The 20,902-nt window shown below is 40.8% G+C and overlaps 2 protein-coding genes across 6 annotated transcripts in view; one reads left to right on the top strand and one right to left on the bottom strand.

Annotated features, from left to right (window-relative positions):
• KIF4A (kinesin family member 4A) overlaps positions 1-13,299 on the bottom strand; it is a 125,218-nt gene extending 111,919 nt beyond the window's left edge. For 2 of the 3 annotated variants that reach the window (XR_005386308.1, XM_038587623.1), the window contains exons 1-7: positions 13,140-13,299; positions 12,650-12,790; positions 12,426-12,540; positions 9,008-9,198; positions 7,158-7,250; positions 4,160-4,326; positions 3,835-3,929 (exon numbers count right to left, since the gene is read on the bottom strand). Coding sequence is in view for 2 of the 3 variants with exons in the window: in XM_038587623.1 (XP_038443551.1) it covers positions 3,835-3,929; positions 4,160-4,326; positions 7,158-7,250; positions 9,008-9,198; positions 12,426-12,540; positions 12,650-12,769 (781 nt within the window). In the remaining variant the exon portion in view is untranslated. Of the gene's footprint in view, positions 1-3,834; positions 3,930-4,159; positions 4,327-7,157; positions 7,251-9,007; positions 9,199-12,425; positions 12,541-12,649; positions 12,794-13,139 lie in introns of all 3 variants that reach the window. The other variant, XM_038587624.1, reaches the window with a different exon arrangement.
• Positions 13,281-16,784, top strand: PDZD11 (PDZ domain containing 11). 3 transcript variants are annotated; one of them, XM_038587626.1, is made up of 7 exons: positions 13,281-13,421; positions 14,120-14,219; positions 14,871-14,954; positions 15,413-15,469; positions 15,764-15,862; positions 16,096-16,156; positions 16,307-16,784. In XM_038587626.1, exons 2-7 carry the CDS (start codon positions 14,133-14,135, stop codon positions 16,339-16,341), a joined length of 423 nt encoding a protein of 140 aa, XP_038443554.1. In that variant the 5' UTR covers positions 13,281-13,421; positions 14,120-14,132; the 3' UTR covers positions 16,342-16,784. The 3 variants fall into 3 exon arrangements, with proteins under 3 accessions (XP_038443554.1, XP_038443555.1, XP_038443553.1); XM_038587627.1 differs by having other exon boundaries at positions 13,335-13,424; XM_038587625.1 differs by having other exon boundaries at positions 13,376-13,459.
• The last annotated feature ends 4,118 nt before the right edge of the window (positions 16,785-20,902 follow it).

Genomic DNA, 20,902 nt, shown 5'->3' with positions numbered 1-20,902 from the left:
TGTGTCTCTGGCTCTCCCTCACTCTCCCTCCCTCTCTCTCTCTCTCTGTGTGTGTGTGTGTCTCTCATGAATAAATAAAAATCTTTTAAAAAAACAAAGCTCAATGAACAATTTGAAGATGAGTTTAAGAAAACAATTCGAAAAAAAAAAAAGAAAACAATTCGATTTACTACAGCATTGAAAAGAATAAAATATTTAGGAATAAATTTAACAAAAGAAATGTACAACTTAAACAGTGAAAAATTTAAAAATTATTTAAGAAGGTCCAAATAAATGGAAAAACACTTGATTTTTGTGAATTTAAGAGTTAATATTAAGATGGCAATACTTTCTAAATTGATCTACAGATTCAACACAATCCCTATGAAAATCCCAGCTGGCTTCTTTGCAGAAAATGACAAGTTGATCCTAACATTCATATGGAAATGCAAGGGACCCAGAATAGCCAAAACAATCTTGAAAAAGAACAAAGTTGAAGCACTCACACTTCCTGATTTCAAAACTTGTTACAAAGCTACAGTAATCAAGACAGTGTAGTAATCAAGACTGGTGTAAGGATAGACATACAGATAAATGGAATAGAATTGAGAGTTCAATTGCTTCTTGACAAAGATGCCAAGACAATTCAGTGGGAAAGAATAGTCTTTTCAATAAATGATGTGGGGATAACTAATGATCTACATGCAAAAGACTGAACTTTGGACTCCACTTCATACCATATACAAAAATTAACTTAAATGGATCAAAGACATGTAAAACCATAAAGCTCTTAAAAGAAAACAGAAGCACACATCTTTGTGACCTTGGATTAGGCATTTTCTATAGATATGACACCAAAAATATAAGCAGCAAGAGAAAAAATAGATGAGTGGACTTCATCAAAATTTTTTAAATTATGTGCTTCAAAGGATAACATCAGTAAGTGAAAACACAACCCAAAGAATGGGAGGAAACATTCGCAAAGAATATACCTGATAAGGGGTTAGTATCCACAATGTATAAAGGACACACATAACCCACCCATAAAAAGATAAATAACCCAATTAAAAAAGGGGCAAAAAATCTGACTGAACATTTTTCTAAAAAGATATATAAATTGCTGATAAACACATGAAACAATGTTCAACGTCATTAGCCATTGGGGAAATGCAAACCAAAACCACAATGAGGTATCACTTCACACCCACTAGGATGACTACAATTAAAGACATAATAAAAGTAAGAATATGGAAAAATTAGAATCCTAATTTTAAAATTAGAATTCTAAAAATAACAAGCCTGAGAAATGTTAAAGTGGTACAGTTCCTGTGAAAAATAATCTGGTAGCTTTTCAAAAAGTTAAACACAGAGTTACCATATGATCCAGCAATTCCACTCCTAGATATATACCCAAGAGAAATGAAAATATACATCTACTTGAAAACTTGTAGGTCAATGCTAAATAACGTGGATGAGCCTTGAAAACACTGTTAAGTGAAAGAAGCCAGTCACAAAAGACCACATATTGTATGACTAGATGTACATGAAATGTCCAGATTAGGCAAATCTGTAGGGACAGAAAGAGCATGAGTCATAGATAGGTGGGGTGAGGGGTGTGGAGGTTCGGGGAGGAAGCTGGGGGAAAATAGAGAATGACTGCTAATGCATGTGGGTTTTCTTTTTGGGTGACAAAAATGTTCTAAAATCTACCATGGTGGGGACGCCTGGGTGGCTCAGCGGTTGAGCGTCTGCCTTCAGCTCAGGGCATGATCCTGGAGTCCCAGGATGGAGTTCCTCATCGGGCTCCCTGCACGGAACCTGCTTCTTTCTCTGACTGTGTCTCTGCCTCTCTCTGTGTGTATCTCTCATGAATAAAGAAAATAAAATCTTTTTAAAAAAATAAAATATACTATGGTGATGGTTACACAACTTTGTGAATATACTAAAAATGACTGACTTGTATAGTTTAAAAGGGTGAATTTTATGGTATATTAATTACATTTTAAATTTCTTTAAAAAAGGAAATTTTAAAGTTACCATATCACCCAGCCAGAGATCACACACTTAGGTGTATACCTAAAGGGAAACTAAAACTTGTCTACACAAAAACTTACACGCAAGTGCTCACAGAGCAATATTCAAAATAGCTAAATTGGATACAACTGAGGAATAGACAAGCAACATGTATATCCACACAATGGAATATGATTCAGCAGTCAAAGGGAATAAAATATTGATATACACTACAACGTAGAGGATCCCTGAAAACCTTATGTTAAGTGAAACAAGGCAGTCACAAAAGACCACATATTGTACGACTATATTTATCTGAAATACAGGTTATGGTTGCCTAGGGCTAGAGAAGGGGCTGGGAGTAGGGAGCAACTGCTAATTGGTATGGAGTTTCTTTTTGAGGGTGATAAGCATGTTCTACAATTAGATCGTGGTGATGGTTGCACAGCTCTGTGAATATCCTAAAATCTGCTGAAGTGTTCAGTTGAAATGGGTAAATTTTATGGTATGTGAATTATATCTCAATAAAGCTGTTAAAAAACCTCAAACTGTAAACATAAAAAAAGAGTTACAAGAATCTTTAAAAATAGTATTAAGAAGGCTAAATGTCACAGTGCAAACATAAAACAAAAAAGGCACTTTCCAATACATTCAGAACAAAAAGGTGAATGAGGAAGAAATAGGTCTTTGCCCTGTGTCAGCAGTGTAATAATGATACGTGACAGAGATAAAATTCCTCAATTACTATTTTTTTTGCTCCTGCATTCTCATCTCAATTCCTCAGAGGGAACCACAGCCCAATATGAGTGAACAAGTAGTAAGTGAGAACTCAACTACTTTAACAGGAGTTCAAAAATCTGATGAATTATAGCCAAGGAAATGGAGATTAATTTCAAATGAGAATGCTGAAGCTATGTCAATGATCACTGAGGAATCACAAAGAAAGATGTTCCAGAAGACTGGGCAGATAGAATTTCAATTTTCAAAAAAGGGAAAAAAAAGTTAATTCTATAAATTACAGCCTGGCAATTTTGATGTGAGTCTTCTAGATGATGATGATGATGATGATGATGATGATGATTATTCTAGATGATTATAGGGATGGCTTGCAGGGACCTAGAAATGGAAGAATTAGCACTAGAAGCCAGTTTTAATTCACTAAGAAGTCAATTTAAGCTAATCCTTATTTCTTTTTTGTAATGTTACTAAATTGGTAGCTAATAGAAATATGGCAGACTTAGTATATCTGAACATTTGACAAAATCTTTTAAGAGATTCTTAAGCACAAAATCAAGAAATAGAGACTGGTTGTTAATTTTTGTTAGATTAATAATCACTTGAAAGATCACTCCCAAAGCATGCAGATTACCAGGCCACTATCATGCTAGACTAAGGTCTCTAATAGCATAAACCATGGGGTTCTTCTAGCCTTAGGAGCTTCATCATTTATATCCAATGACTTAAATAAAGATATGGAAACCATGCTGATGGAGTTTATAAGTGATAATATCTGAGAAGGATAGTGAATACTTCAGATGACAGAATCAGGATACTGATTTTAATCATAAGTAGTTGGGGGTAAAACCAAACAAAACCAAACAAAAACTAAAACTTTCCTGGACCAGATGAAATCAAACCAAGGGCCAGATCCAAATCTCACACCTAAATTAGAAAATGAGTACAAGGGAAAGAAACAGTTTTTCACTATTTCTGATATCAGCCTCAAACTTGAATTGTAGCTACTGTTAGAAAATGACCTGAAATATTTCAGTCAAGACACTGATGATACAATGGGAGTACTAGGAAGTTTTCATCTACAGCTGTGGCCTTAATTTCTCTCACCCTCTTTCAGACGATCCCCTTCAGCCTTGGTTTTCTTCTGTCTTTCTGATCCAGCAAGGTCCACAAGATGCAGCTTGGAGCGAAAGCTGCTATTCCTGTGATGACAAGAAGACCCGAATGAGAATGGTATGTGAACTTGAGGGTAGCTGAGTGTCAGAGTCGGTCTGCTGGTTCTAGTTTTCTTTCAAGTCAGTCAAAAATGGCTCTACTGGTTACCAGTGCTCAGAGTACTAATGGCTGATGATTTGTCAAATGCACTGAAGGAGCAACTTAATATTAACTAACATTAAAAATCTTGACTCTTTAAACTGTAGGTACAACTTACTTGTCACTTTTCTTTCTTTGCTCTATGGAGATTGTAAAGATGGCATGAGATCGGGATGACTGGGAGTTCATAGCTGTGGATGCCACAGTCCTACAGTTGTTGCCCTGCTCCAAACAGGAAACAGTATCCAAAGCAACTACAACAGTCTTCTCAGTGAGTCCAACAATCTAATTCAGAGAAAGAAAAAAAATGCCCTTATGATTCCACTTTAAATACTTCATCAAAGATAGAAGGATTGGTAGGTTAAAAAATAATGCTTTGATACTCCAGCAGAACCTCAATAAATAGAACAGTTGTGATAATGAGGACTGTTTTAACTAGCAACATTGTGATCATTGCAAACCACAGTCTCTAATCTCCCCTAGGGACCTCCAAAGCAAGGGTACCAGGCAATACTGGAGCTAGAAGAGATCTCTAGATTTTAGGATAGAGCAGTGGATAGATGCCTTCCAGGGAGCCTCCAAGTGAAGGTAAGCTTTGGCCCTAAGAACAGTAAAGGCAACACAAATACGTATGGTATTTCTCTTGGCTACTTTCTCCATGTGACCCTATGCTCCTCCCATACCTCTGACTTGTTTTATACTTCATCTTCACCAAGGGAAATAGCAAGAAAACAGGGTCCTAGGCTTAGTATTATATCTACCCGAGAGAATTTGTACACATTAAAAATCTCTTGGAGCCTCTGGAGATTGAACCAGATGATTATGAAGCCCCTTTGAGCCCAAATATGCTCCTATTTTATTAGTCCATAGCTCCCAGATCTACATCTGTGGCCCTAATTTCTAGTCTTTCTAGAGGACTGCTACTTACACTTTGAAAACAGTGAATTATAAACCAAACTCATCTTCCTTCCCACCAGCACTGATTCTTTCTACGACTTCATTTCTATGAATATTTCTATTCTCAGAACCTCACATTCACCTTCAATTCCTCTCCTCCCATTTCTCCATATTTCACTTATCACCAACTCCTAGCCATTTTTCTTTTGAATCCATTGCTTCCTTTTCCTTTCTACATCTACTTGCCTTGTCCAGGCCAATCTTACTTCATGCCTGAAGAATAAGGTAAAGTTTCTCCAACTGGCCTTCCTCAATCTAGTCTGTCTCCTTTTCAATCCATTTCTGTTTAGTCTCCCTGAAATCACGCCTCCGAAATTTCTAAGTTCTGTGCTAGATAATGAGGATCGGAGGAGATTTTAAGATGCTCTCCTAACCTCTAGGAGCTAACATAGTTGGAGAGATTACACACATAAGATAAAAACTTGGTAAAAGGAGCCAGAGCAATCTCACTTATATACGATTCACAGGAATGGAACACATGAAGCTTTAACCTGGCTTCATAATCTGGTTCTAACACATCCATTACTTCTCAACCCAGAGTCTCTAATCCAGACAGACTGGTCTAGTCCTACTACCCCCAAGGAGTCTGTTTTCTACTTAAGCCACTCCTTACTATAAGAATACCCTTACATCTTTTATCTCTGCTTATATTCCATCTATCTCATCTGAAGAATGCTGACAAACTTGTCTTTATCCATCTCAATTTAATCAGTTATGCACACTTCTTTGTATTGAAAATTGTACCTCAAATAATGCTTGGGATTTAATTCCTGCCTTGGCTTGAGGCATAAAAAAGATCTTGGAACTGGGTCAAGACCTGGTTCAGTACCAACATTCTTTCTGGTGACAGCATGCCTTTTGCCCAGGTTTCTTATCCCCACTATCCAAATTGTCTTCACATATTCTAAGTTTAATGGGCTTTTATTTATTTTTAAAGATTTTATTTATTCATTTGAGACAGAGATATATCAAGAGAGAGAACATGAGTAGGGGGAGGGGCATAGGGAGATGGAGAAGCAGACTCCCCACTGAGCAGGGAGCCCAATGAGGAACTGGATCCCAGGACCCTGAGATCATGATCTGAGCTGAAGGCAGACACTTAACCATTTGAGCTACCCAGGCTCCCCTACTGGGCTTTTAAAATAGGTATGATCCTTCAAGCCTTGCTCTAATGCATGGCTAATGACTTTATTTATTTATTTATTTATTTATTTATTTATTTATTGGGGGGGGGGTAATGACTTTAAAATCCAAAAAGGAAAAAACTCAGAAGCCCACCTGCTCCTCATGCACCTATACTCTAAACCTCCAACTTTCCGTGAGGGGAAGAGAAGAATGGGAAGAAGATGGGTAAGACACTATTTTACTAAGATTTCCCAAGTATATAAAACCTATTCTCATCTACTTTCAGCCTTGGATTCCCCCTCTGAATACTCAAGCTGGAGCTAGACTCAAGCTTTGCCTGTTTTCAATAATGACTTCTAGATTTGGTCCACTCCCATATACAAAACTCCCAACCTTGACTCAAATTTTCTGTTCAGCTATAGCTCCTCATCCTGCATCTAAACCATATGACAGAAGCCTCTCACATAAGTGATCTCTTCTTCTTATGGTACTTATGGATTTTAAATGTTTTACATTATTTTTCCTTTTTAAGTATCATTCTATAGTCTACCATAATGTCTGTTATATAGTGCTGTCCTAACAGAATTTCCTATGACCATGGTTATGATCTATGTCTGTGCTGTTCTATAGTAGCCACAGCCACATGTAGCTACTGAGCACTGGATATGTGGCTGGTGGGACCAAAGGACTGAATTTTAAATTACATTATATTTTAGCTCACTTAAGTTTAAATAGTCATTTGTGGCTAGTGGCTATTATACTGAATAGCCCAGGACTAGAACTCTGTAAATAACTAATAAAATATTTAATTGATATTACCATTCCTTCAACAGGTAACAGGAAGACAATATAAATTCCTTCCCCACATGAGCTCCCATCTAGGATTTCTAGATTAACAAAGGAAATTAGGATCATACAAAATCTGAGAGACTGAGATGTCAATAGTCATTTAAAACCACAGTTGCAAATAAAAGGGATGTGAACTTTAGCGTGGTCAACATTTTTCAGTAACAATAAATGACAGACAAACACACCTTTATGCCTTCTTTAGGATCCTCTCGTATATTTATTTGAGAGGCTTTCTCACGAGATGGGCATAGAAGATCCAAGATTTCTTCGTTGTAAATCTGGTATTGTTAAAAATAAAGTGGTAAAAACAAGATGTTAACAGCGGTAATCTTGGAGTGATGGATTATAGGTGATTTTTAAAATTATTTGTGACTTTCTGTATTAAAAAAATTTATAACATTATTTTTATAATTAAGGGCTTTAAATCTTACATGTAACCATTTGATACTTACAAAATGAATTCACATATTCATTGTAACAAAATTGAGACTGCTCTCTTAAAACAGTTTCTTGGGAATAGCAGACACAATTAAAAATGACAAGGGTGCCCAAATTCAGTTCTTTGATGGTGCCATAACAACATCACCTTCCCTAATTTTGTTACAATGTTTAAGTAACAGGTCCTTAGTGGAGGGTAGAAACGGGAAGCAAATGGGAAAAGTGGCAACCAATACTTCAACAATCAAAACTTTAAGTATTTAGAACAGAGTTTAGCACATAGTAAGCACCATATTTGTTTGCTATTATTGCCATTGCTGCAATTTAACATACCAGGTTTTTTTTTAAAGGATTTTATTTATTTATCCATGAGAGACATAGAGAAAGAGGGAGGCAGAGACACAGGCAGAGGGAGAAACAGGCTCCATGCAGGGAGTCTGACGTGGGACTCGATCCCGGGTCTCCAGGATCACACCCTGGGCCGAAGGCGGTGCTAAATCGCTGAGCTACCCGGGCTGCCCAACATACCAGGTTCTTAAGTAATTTTTACATTTGATTACCTGACCACAACTGGGTTAATTAAGAGACTCAAGAAGGCTAATCTTAATGACATTTAAAACTCCCTTTCAACTCTACACCTCTGATACCTACTAATGTATTAAGATTCAACTCCAGGATGAACTATTCACATACACTATAAAATTGTATGCTTCCGTTATCTAAGTTTAATCATTGCTCATTGAAGGTATCACTGCTATGGAACCAAGCAGCTAGTTTCCCAAAAACCATAAATTTTCTGAACATGTGTTTTTGAGGTCACGAGGTTAGATATAACTGGCCAATCTAGTTGTATAGTGATATTCACTAGAATGAAAACCCCACAAGGGTAAGGATTTTCATCTTTTGTTCACAGATATATCCAAAGTACATAGAATAGGCCCTATAACACAGTAGGTATTCAATAACATCTGTTGAATAAATACATTCTATTACCACACAGCTTAGTACTTCATCCATTTTTTATAACATTCTTCCTGAAGTAGGAGCATTATCACTTAGGCCTCAAAACAGTAAAGGAAAATCAAATATTTTTCTGCAGACTCTACAGGGAATCAGCAGCAGAAGCCAAATTGGAATTAAAGAATTCTTATCATCTTTTTAAGTGGCAATGCCAACTCCTCTAACAATCAAATTAAACAGACTATTCTGACAAGAAAAGAACTGGGCGGGAGCCAGCTCCAATTGAGCCAGTAAATTTTCTCTATCAATGTTTTAAAATGTAATTTACTAAAAATGCAATTTACTAATGGGTAGCCTGGGTGGCTCAACGGTTTAGCATGGCCTTCAGCCCAGGGTGTGATCCTGGGGACCCGGGATCGAGTCCCACGTCAGGTTCCCTGCATGGAGCCTGCTTCTCCCTCTGCCTGTGTCTCTGCCTCTCTCTCTCTCTGTGTGTCTCTCATGAATAAATAAATAAAATCTTTTAAAAATGCAATTTACTTATTTGAGTCATGCCAGGGAAAAAACATGATTTGGATTTATTTTTTCTACCCAAAGATACATTTGAATTCAGTATAACTTAAGATAAATCACTTACCTCCAAGTATGACACTTTCAGAGTAAATTCGATATCACTCTTTTTATCAATTTCTTTGAAGAGCAATTGTATTACCCTAGGAATGACCCCAACTGTTGGTTCATTCTCTTGGTCTGCAGTGTATGCACCTCCCATTGAATAGGTTTTTCCGGAGCCAGTCTGTCCATAGGCCAGGACGGTTGCATTGTATCCTGATAAAACAGAAGTCACATGCATAGTGGTGCTCAAATATTTTCATCCAATCAATATCCTCCATCTCCTTCAGCAATTACTTGCAACAAAATTGAGATTGCTTTTTTTTTTTTTTTGATTGCTCTCTTAAGACAAGGGTTTTTTAGGAGTAGCAGACACAGAAAAAACTTGTGTGGATGACATGATTTTGCATCACTTTAAAGAAGCAAAGAAGAAAAATACCAACCTCCCAGAATGTGTGCCCCTCTTTATTGCCCTTAAAAACTAGGAAGTAAAAAATAAATAAATAAATAAATAAATAAATAAATAAATAAATAAATACTAGGAAGTAAAACACTTAAAGATATGACTGAGATAATGAAGGTGGCCAAACACCATCAAAAAGCCATTCAGAACTTTATAATTCTACTTTTACCAATTCTAAATTATAGGCATTAAATCAAAGTCTTAGAAGTAGCAAAAATGGAAGGGGGTCCAACCTATGTTTTTGATGACCAATCTTCATCTGAAGAGGCAAAAAAGTTGATTTTTACAATCAATGAAACCATCCGCTCCCCATCTAAACTCTCAGACTGCATTTGGGCCATATTATCAGGCACTTTGGCCTTTTTTTTTTCATTTTAAAATAATTTAATTGTCTAAACAAAGACCTCCCTTCTGAAGGATATTCTGAAAGATCATAAGCTATTTCCTCAAGATTTTCACTGTAATAAATAGCTAGTATCACCTGGTATGATCATGAGGCAAAAGAATAACATTCCATAGTCTTCTAGAATATCAAAGATATGTATATATAGTAATAACTGGGGGAACCAATTTTCAGTATTTTTTCCAAAAAATTGAAGGCTCTCTGGTATTGGGAATTCAGAGTACAAGAGGATGCTGTTGAGCTGACTAAAAAATAGTGGTTTTGTCTTTGCAATTGAGAGCAATGTTAGCCAAACATATATTGGGATCACTATCTACTTTATATTGCCTATAAAGACTATAATTTAATTCTTATAGTTCCCCAAGTTAAGATAAAAGTATAGAATTACAATGTTCTTACTGAGCTGTGAAGGAATATTTCTGAGGAAGATGACCAGATTATGGAGGGTCTGGAAAACCATATCGTTTCCAGAATGGCTAAAGGAAATATGGATGGTTAATTAGAAGAGACTTAGGCAGAATCACATAATTGTCATCCAAATATGTAAAAAGGAAAAAGATTAACTTTATAGTGGAGAAGCCTATGATAACACCATAATCGAATGATCAAAATGAACATCAGCAGTAAGGCAACAAATTATGTGCTGCCGAATAGGATTCAATGGGAAGAATACAGCACCACTTCTGTGATATTCCTGTTAGAGATATACAACCACAATTTAATAATGAACACCAGACAAACCAAAACTGATAAACAGTTTACAAAATAACTAGCCTGTGATCTTCAAGAGTCATGATCACAAAATTTTTTTAAAAAAGACAAAAAACCTTAGAATGAAAGAGACTATACAGAGACAGTACAACTCTTAAATACAAGTGCTTCTGAATGAGATCCTTTTACTTTAAAGGATGTTATTGGGACAATTAGTGAAACTTGAATAAAGTCTGAGTAGTAGATGATAGTAATGTAGCAATGCTAATTTCATGATTTGGATGATTATATTGTAGTTATGTAGGAGGAAGTCCTTGATTGTAGCAAATATACACTTAAGTATTCAGTGGGCACCAGGTAAATAATTCATCTCAAATGAATCAGGAAAAAAGTTCTTTATGTCATTCTTACAACATTTCTGTAAGTTTGACATAATTTAATATTCCAAAAATCTGAAACAAAGTGTTCAGTGTGTTCTGAACCACAGCATCATTTTTTTAAAAAAGATTTTATTTACCTATTCATGAGAGACAGAGAGAGAGAAGCAGAGATACAGGCAGAGAGAGAAGCAGGCTCCCCACAGGATGCCCAATAGGAGACTTGATCCCAGGACCGCAAGATCACCACCTGAGCCAAAGGCAGTCAACCACTGAGCCACCCAGACCTCCCCATAACATTATTTTAAAAAGTGGAAAAAATACGTGAAGCCTGGAAGAAGGCTTCTATTTGCCTAGAGGGATGAACTAATATCACTGGGTAGAAATTACAGGGAAGCAAATTTCATCTCAATATAATCTAACACAATTGGGAGTTGTCCAACATCCAATTAATAGGACCACTTTGTGAGTCCGTGAGTTCCCTATCAAAGAAAAAATTGTAAATAGACGCTGGAAGTTCACTTAGAGAATATGGCTGGAAAGCATTTTTCGTTGAATGCAAAGTAAGACTAGATGATGTACAAATGTGCTTTTGATTTTTAAGGGATTGTGTGCCATGGTCTGAGTTTTTTTACACAGACTTCTGCTTTGAATCCTGAATAACCTCTGTACTGGAATAACAGTAATTAAACACCTCTCAGGCACTACTATCTTCTTTAGAACCCTGCTATGGTCTTCAGCAACACTAAAGTCTTAGCTTCTTCAATAAAAATTATTAACTAGTCAGGGTACTCAGGGGCTTTAGGAAATACCCATCTTCACCTAAAAGAATTCTATTCATCATTCAAGATCTCTCTCAAACGTTGGCCTGTGCTGTGAGATTCATCCCTAATCCCCTAAGTAGTCAGTGCCATCCTTTTGGTTTTCATACCATGAAAGTAGCGCTAGCTACTTCCATAGCAGGACTGATTCTATTGTGTACTTTTAACTTTAACATATGTTTTCCTTAAAGATAAGTGCAAAAAGGTTAAAATTTTTATGTATTTAAAATTATGTATGCAGTCCTATACTTTCACTCCTACTCCTGGACTTTGAAACCCTACAGGGCCTGGAAGGGGTTTTATATAATTTTTATATAATTTTTTTCTGAATTCTCAACAGGCTTCGCAGTGCCTGAGCCTTAAGTAAGTTGGCAAACTGATCATCTTTGGCATCCATGAAAGAGCTTAGGATCTAATGATGTTCCAGGACAAACAAACAAAAATATATATACAAGTCAAAGATGAACAGAACCACAGAAAGCAAATACAGTATAAAACTAGCTTCAAGGGTACAGACTTTTGCAAATGACATTGAGTTAGTTCCTAGGCTGTAGGCTTTTTGAAGGCAGGACTCCTATTTCATCTATTCCTGTATCTGCAGTACCCACGTACAGTGCCTGACACAAAATATATGCTGGAGAACCAGCAGAAGAATTAAATAGCCTTACCTTTAAATATGCCTTTTATGAGTGGTGCTACTGCTGTATTGAAGACTTCTTCTTGTTCCGTAGAGGGGTCAAACACAAAATCATAGGTAAAGGATTTGTCAGTACCAACCACCACCTAGAGAAGGCAAGGGACAAGAAGTGAGAAAAATGAAAGGGAAGACCACGCCCCTCACTGCCATTTGGCCCCAGCTGTTCAGAGGTAGGCCCAGGACTCTCCTACGCACCTGAGGCTCCCCGGGTACGAAGGAAAGGCACATCTGGCAGCCCTCACTAATCTCTTTGGGGACCAGAGGGCGACATCGCAGTGCCACTCTTACAGGAATTCCTTTCACCTCTTCTTTCATGATCCTACCGCAACACCGTCTCTGCTTGGGGGGGTGGGGAGAGAGAAAAGAAAAGATACTTGCTGATGAATCAATCTTGGTAGGTCGGGAGGGGTGGGAGTTCAGGCCCGCCTTGGAGGGAAGGATGGGTTACGAAACTCGGCAGTAGCGGTGGCAGCCTCCCCGTCCTAGTGGGATCGCTGCCTCGGGAGAGTCATTGTCTCTCAGGCTTGGCAACGACAGGACAGCCGGTCAGCTCCACGCTCTGAAGAGAGCGAAGTGGAGCCTGAAATGAAAAGGAAAGCCCCTAGCGGAGATGACGACAAAGAACCAAAGCCCCAGGGTACCAGGAAAGGCAGATCCTGAGCTAAAGTGTGCCCCCTTAACTCACCAAACTAAACGTCCTTTCCCCGGTCTCCCGCCTCCCTGTCCCAGCCGGAGCTTTAACCGCCAAGTTTCAAATCTGTCCCTGAGGCGCCAGCCAATCCGCGTGAGACCTTGCGGGCAGAGCACGCACGTCGGCGCGCGCAGGAAGATGCGTTGGGAAGGGGAGGGCCTGCGCGCCGCACCCTGAACCCGCCCTTTCCGACCTACCGTAGCATCCGCTTCCGGCTTCCAGACTGAATTGGCGGCGAGCGGAACTTGGGGTTCCTGAGGTTTGCGGATGAGTGAGGTAGTACTGCATCTCCCCGGCTTGTGCGCAGGATTCAGGCAGGATGCGGGGCAGGGACGTGGAAGGGAACCGGTGGTGAAGGAAGGGTCGTTGTTCTGGGGACCCCCACCATTACTGATCACATCTAGGGAATGTGGGGTGGTGCCTTGTCCAGAGTCCTTGTGGATAGTTGGAGGCAGTCCTTGGACTTTGAAAATTGACGCACCTGATTTCCTCTTCTCTAGACGGCAACATCTGTTTTGCAGGATTGTTGTAGGAAAGGAGATGATCTCTATGGAGTACTTAACAGTTTGCTTGACACGCAGATATTCAGCAAAATTAATTGTTCTCTTTCATCTTTTTTCTTCTTTTTCTCTCTCAATCTCTATCACCTGGAAGTGGGCTGGGCCCATAGATGACAGCCTTGGGATGGGGTGGGGTTGTTTTTTGAAACTTGCTGGACTGCTGACCCTTTTTTTTTTTAAATTTTTATTTATTTATGATAGTCACACAGAGAGAGAGAGAGAGAGGCAGAGACACAGGCAGAGGGAGAAGCAGGCTCCATGGAACGGGAGCCCCACGTGGGATTCGATCCCGGGTCTCCAGGATCACGCCCTGGGCCAAAGGCAGGCGCCAAACCGCTGCGCCACCCAGGGATCCCTGCTGACCCTTTTGAACCATTTTCTGTCAGCTTCGATTCACCCTTCCTTCCATTCCAGGGCCTTGCTGGAGATGGACAGTCGGATTCCTTATGATGACTACCCCGTGGTTTTCCTGCCTGCCTATGAGAATCCCCCAGCATGGATTCCTCCTCATGAGGTGGGAATGTTTGAGTAGGGGATATATTCCTGTGGGCTTGAGATGATGCATGAAAGGTAGGATGGCAGGATTAGAAAGCTCAGTAGAGGGTGAATTCTAGCCTTGTAGCCAGGGGCCCAGAAATTAGAATCTGAACAACTGGGCCCATTGGGAGCTTCTTATGGAATCCAACTACCAGAGTCCATTCACACCAGAGAATTCTGGAAATTCAGAGCCCTAGTTTCTATTCTCTAAAGGTAGAGATGGGGAGCTACTGGGCTACTAACATTTCCCCATGCTATCCATCTACCCATTCGGACAGTGTTATCTGTACTTAAAACTAAGTCCATGATCACACCTGTGTGTGTGTGTGTGTGTGTGTGTGTATTGCTTTTAAGATCTTATTTATTCATTCATGAGAGACACACAGAGAGAAAGGCAGAGACACAGGCAGAGGGAGAAGCAGGCTCCCTGCCTGGAGCCCGATGTGGGACTCAATACCGGGTCTTCAGGATCACATCTTGGGCCGAAGGCAGGTGCTAAACCGCTGAACCCCTCAGGGATCCCCCCACACCTTTTTCTAACTTCAGGGTGATGCATTTGTAGTCCAGATGAAGGGAGGTATAAAATCTAAGGCTGGTAGTAAGAATTCGGGGTTGCTGTTTCTTGCAGAGGGTATATCACCCAGACTACAACAATGAGCTGACCCAGTTTCTGCCCCGAATCGTCACACTGAAGAAGCCCCCTGGAGCTCAGGTGAGCTTATGGAACAATTCTGTCTTTTTTTTTTATTTTATTTACTTATTTGAAAGAGAGCATGCATGAGTGGGGGAGGCAGAGGGAGAAGCAAACCCCTCCCTGAGCAGGGAGCCCAACATGGGGCTCCATCCCAGGACCCTGAATCATGACCTGAGCTGAAGGCAGACGCTTAACTGACTGAGCCACCCAGGTGCCCCAGAACAATTGCATCTTATTTTAGGCTCAGTTTGTCTGTACCAGGCCCAGAAGTTGGCAGTGGATTGGGGGGATGGATGGGAAGGCAGTTAGGGAGGTAAGGAAACACTTTAATGGGCAGAAAGTCTGAGATACCACTTCCACAACTTCTGACTTCTCTCTGAGAAACACATAAGCCAAGCTATCATACAGTGATAACAGTAGATGTTCTTGTGTTTGTGGTCTATATTGAGCCCCCCTTCTGTGCTCTTGTCTTACAGTTGGGATTTAATATCCGAGGAGGAAAGGCTTCCCAGCTAGGCATCTTTATCTCCAAGGTATGTGTGCCTTGTAGGCAATATGGATTGCTAATTCCCTTTCTTAAGTTACCAGATTGCAGAACAATGGTATCCAAAGGCCTGGGAGAGGAATGATTTAGTAGACTACAGAAGGGGCGTAATGGGGACACCCATTCCCATTTAAAACGTCTCATCTGGCAAACCATCTGTTTCTCTGCATTGTCACGTACACACAAAAACAATAGCATCTTAACCTTTGAATAGCACTTAATTTCAGTTACAGCCTTTGAAACTCTTTTGCCTCAATCTCATATATTCTCTCCTTACTAACAGGTAATTCCTGACTCGGATGCACATCGAGCAGGACTTCAGGAAGGGGACCAAGTCCTAGCTGTGAATGATGTGGATTTCCAAGATATTGAGCACAGCAAGGTGGGCACAGCATCTGGGCTGTGGTGAGGCAAGAAGCCATCCCTGGTAGAAAAGGCTAGATAGGATTAACCTCATCTGTAACTTATATGAAGGAATCTCTGCTGAGGAAGTGCACCAAGAGGAACCAGCTAGTAGTGACCCAGAAGGTTCAAGTGGCAAGCTGTTTTTCTCCTGTTATGATACTGCCCTGGGTCATATCTCTTTATTTGTACATGCTGCTGTGTTCCTTCCAGGCTGTTGAGATCCTGAAGACAGCCCGCGAAATCAGCATGCGCGTCCGCTTCTTTCCCTACAGTGAGTGCCACTCTCTTTTTTATTTATTTGGCAGGGTGGCCCTGGGTAGGAACTCTTTAAATACTGGTTACTAAAGGCCCCCCAAGTTTGGGATGGGGAATTGGAGGTGTAGGCTTGAAAGTAATCCATTCTTTTCCTCCTTTGCCCCAGATTATCATCGCCAAAAGGAGAGGACTGTACACTAGAGAGTTGCGGCCCGTAGCCCTCCACATGAAATCTTCTCGGACAAGCTGGTTAGGCCTCAGGGAAGCCTCTTGGGAAACTACTCTCACCCCACCCTGGCAGAGTAGAGTGAGGTAGGGACACAGTAAGGCCCTGCACCGAGTCAGCCAGCCAACTGCATTACTCAAACTGTGCTGCACTTTTTGTTTCCTCGTTTTGTAGGTGAGATCATTCCCTGAAACAGGAAAGGCAGCTGACATTTATTGAATACCATGTGCTAGACAATTACACATGTGTTGTATCATTTTCATTAGAGTCTAGAAATCCACAGAGAAAAAGAATCTTGGGGGCCTTCCATCTCCTCCCATTCTTGTACTACCAGTCTCATACATTCCAGAGACTCTCTGGAACCATTCTCCCCACCCCCACCCTCTCCCCACAAAAGTAAAAGGCAATGCTGAGGAAATGTTGGTGTGACTTTTGGATGATACTGACTGGGTTTTAAATGCTATTGAGGCAAAAATAGTAGCTCTTCCAAAGACAGGAGCCTATGGAAGTACCAGCGACACTATATTTACCTCACAACTATCTCTATCTGGCCAGTACATTAGAGAGGTCCAAGAACCTTACCTTCAGTGTAACTGAGGAATGGTGTAGGGTGAGGGGTACTAGAAGAAACTGCCCCTTACCTTGTGAGCTTTGGACATTTCTCTGTGTATGGGGGGAGGGGTAGTATTAATAGAATTGTCTCCTGCCCCACATTGTTTGATCTGGAACACAGATGAAGGGAGAGGCTTGGATGCATTCCTTCCAGGAATGGTTCCCAATTTCCAGCTTGTAGTTTGAGTGGTACTGTTGACTTCCCCCTTTTCTCCACCCCAACTCCCAAATAACCTGCCACCGTCTTTATTACCAGTCCATTGTTAGAGATTCCAGACCACATCTTATGCCATTTCCATTGGCATGTTTAAAATACCCCATTCAGGGGGTGTCTGGGTGGCTCAATTGGTTGGGCGTCTGTCTTTGGCTCAGGTCATGATTCCAGGTCCTAGGATTAAATCCCACATCAGGCTCCTTGCTCAGCAGAGAGCATGCTTCTCCCCCCGCCCGCCCCCTTGCCCCTACCCCTGCCCGTTCTCTCTCTCCTAAGTAAATGAAATCTTTTTTAAAAAAAAACCCATTCAGAAAAGGAAGTTTTCTAATGAGGTATGAAGTGAAGTGCCCCCATGATGAAAGTCCCAAATTTGCCTTGAAAGAATCTTGGGAAGCTTAAACATGTATTTCCAGGCCCTGCCACTGGAGAGTGATTCTGTTGTTCTCAGGTGGAACCTGGAAATCTGAGTTTTTAAAAAAGTCTTCAAATATGGGAAACAGTTCTAAATAGTATATCTCTTTGAGGAAGTTCTGGCTCTCTATAAATCCCTTTTCAGCTTTACTATGTGCTATTGACAGTAGCAATGTCCTTGTGAATAGAGCTGGAGGTAGAATTTAGCCCTGTGCTGCCTGGGAAATCCCACTCCCATTCTGTGCTTCTATTTGCTGTGCTGTCCCTCAGTGGCCATCTGAAAACCTGGAGGCTGATATACTTGCACAAAGGCATATTGGTTGAGTCTACTGAATGTTGAGGTCCAAGACTCTTCCTGTGGTTAGCAGGTTTTAAAACAGCTGTCTAAGAAGTGTGGTAAACATGGTAAAAAGTCCCAACTAAGTGCCATGGGCCTAGGAGGCAAAAAGCCTGCCCTAAATTGGTTCTCACTTTGAGGTACTTAGAATGGTTCTTTGTCATGACACCAGCATGACACAACTGCATTGTAAAGGTACAGGTATAGCATGGAGAAGATACAAACGATAACAGGCTGAGGCAAAAGGACTGGTCATTTATTGAAGGTGTAGCTAAAAATATGGGGAATGAACTGTATCTGCCTCTGAGGTATCCCAGCTGCTATAGGACTATATCCCTTTTAGAGTTTTTATCAGTCAGAGAAAGTAAGGTGGGATTCCTGGGCCCTGCAAGAATTTTCCACCCCACGGCAGCGAGATGCAGTCAAGAAAAACAATAGCCTTTTCAGAGGTTCTATTAAAACTTTTATTTTTATATTAAGTATGACCCACACCCATTGTGAGGCTAGAACTCAATGGCCCTGACATAAAGAGCCTCCTGCTCCACCGACTGAGCCAGCCAGGTGCCCCTCAGGGGTTCTGTTTTGCTCCTAAATTCAGAAACTATATGAAAGCTTAGTTAAGTAGCCAGGGATTTAAACCTTAAATCTGAGGGGGGGGATGGATTACTGGCAAGCCCAAAAGCAATAAATTCATCAAATTAGACAAGAGACCAGGTTATCAACAGGAACAGTGGCTTTTGATGCCTGACTCCGTGAAAGGCTCCAGTTGGATTTCAACCACTGAAGTGTGTTATGGTAAGAGGGATGTGACTGGGGTTAAGTCTCAACTACGAAGGGCAGCTTCTTGGAGACACAGAAGAAGAATTCTGATCTGACCTCTTCTTGCCTGAAGGCAAACCAGGAAGCTACTTTGTGCTGAGGTTAGTCCCATTTTCCCTTAAATATCTGTCAGGACTGGCCATCTAACTCATCAAAGGAAGTTTGCCTTCTCTGCTTTACACTCCTTAGCCCAGCAAAGCTAGGATAAAGGATGCTCCTCTTCAGTGGAAATGAATTCTGGATGGAAGGGCAGAAGCCATGTGCTGGGATAGCTGTGTGCATGTGTTAAATGCATGTAAAAGGCCAGATTCAGAGACGATATTGGGCCTTTGTACTGAATGGTAGGGAAATGAACCTTGTACCTGCCCCAAGATAGGACAAGCCAAGGTTATCCAAAAGAGTAAGCAGTGGAGGGTAGCTAGAGACAAGTGCAACAGAAGTATCCTAAAGAGAAATGGATATTACATATTTCACATTGTAACTGGTTTGGGCACTGGTCTCAAACATCACATATGAGGTCTCTGGATTTTTCTTCCCCATCATCTACAGAGACTTGTCTGGACAAATGACAAATGATGTGAGGGACCAGAGAGTGGTAAGTGGTAACTCAAAGTGGATAAAGACAGATCCTTCTGAAGTGTGATGATGCCTCCCCAGGACACCAACCATAGAAGCCTTGAACCCATCATCTTTCTATTCCCTGAAACTGGTAAACTCCTCCCTTATAAACAGCACAAGAGAGCCTTCCCACAGAGATTGACTCTAGGTGTGCCAGAAGTTGTAGTTACTTTTTGTTGTTCAGATCAGTGTTGTTATCCACTAACATGATGATGATATCCTCACTTCTTTGTGCTCCTATATCTACCCACTTACCTGTCTCCTTGAAAGCATTGATAATCTACAAAAGAATGTGTTGTAGAGAGTTGAAACATTTAGTAGAGGTTTAGAGAGGATAATGTACCTGCCCTTCCTCTCTGCTAGTCTTACCAACCTATTGTTTCCCTCAATCCCTTTTTCAAATAAAACGACAGAACATCCACTTGTGACATCATAGCCAGCCACTGCAGTAGTTGAATCACATGTAGTAGAAATTTAGGCTGCAAAAGCACTCCCGGCCAGCTGTGTCCCATAGCTGCAGCCTGAACCTGCATAAGAAAATGTTTAGAAAGGAAAGAAACTTGCCTTTTAAAGGTTAGAACTTAAAAGGCAAACCAAAAAGGATCAAAGAAACTGGGTCCCTGAAAAGTGGTTGCTCTGGCCACAAACCAAGTGGCCTAGCATTCCTAGGACAGATCCAATCGCAATATACTGTTTTGATTGAGGAAGACCTTATGTATAGAGCAGCAGATTTAAGGATTCAAAGCCTCCTGGATTTTGTGCTACAGGTGGAGATGAGATGAAGGCAGAGAAAAGAAGCAGGGTTTGGTCATTTGGGGAGGCTTCATATTTTTCTTCCCCTCTTCCACAAATAGTCGAAGATGGTGCTACCCTACCATTAATGCATAGGCCTAAGGTATTGAGGTATAATGTTAGTGATAAGAGACTAATCATTCACTATTTGGTTCTCCCAAGTACATGGTCTTAGACAGGAAGCCAATTCCAATGAATACCTGCAACCAAGAGTCAGATACTCTGCACCACTCCTCTACTCCCAATACCAGGCAGTCTCAGAACCAGAAGTGGAGAATGGCCCTAGAAAAGGTGGTCCAGGGCTCAACTTCTCAACGCTCACAAAAGATAACTTTGAGAAGAATCCCTAGGTGAGTTGGCCAAGGCGGGGACAAAAATGTACTGTATGATGCCTTGATGGTGGGCTCACCTGGCAGGCAACTAAAGCTGTAGTACTTGAAGCCCATGATGAACCTTATCTTTCCCACCTTGAAGTAGGTAAGTAGGCCAATCATCACCCTGAGGAAATTGATACCACCTCCTCGGCCTCGATACTGTACCTTACACAGCCCTATTGCCAAAGCCCTACCCATGTACCTCCCTTCCCTGCTCTGCTACCCCAGGCACAGGAGTTTGGATTTGTGTAGAGAATCTAAGTGGTTTCCCGGAGAAGCCTCTGGCCTTGCCCTGGGCCCCTCTTGTGAGGGTGTACATCGCGGCAGGTGGGTGGTGCTCTCAGGTGGTGCTCTGACAA

The sequence above is a fragment of the Canis lupus genome, chromosome X (genome assembly GCF_011100685.1).
Source record: "Canis lupus familiaris isolate Mischka breed German Shepherd chromosome X, alternate assembly UU_Cfam_GSD_1.0, whole genome shotgun sequence".
In the NCBI taxonomy this organism is placed as follows: domain Eukaryota; kingdom Metazoa; phylum Chordata; class Mammalia; order Carnivora; family Canidae; genus Canis; species Canis lupus.
The sequence above is the reverse complement of the archived record's forward strand: the minus strand, read 5'-3'. Positions and strand labels throughout refer to the sequence as shown.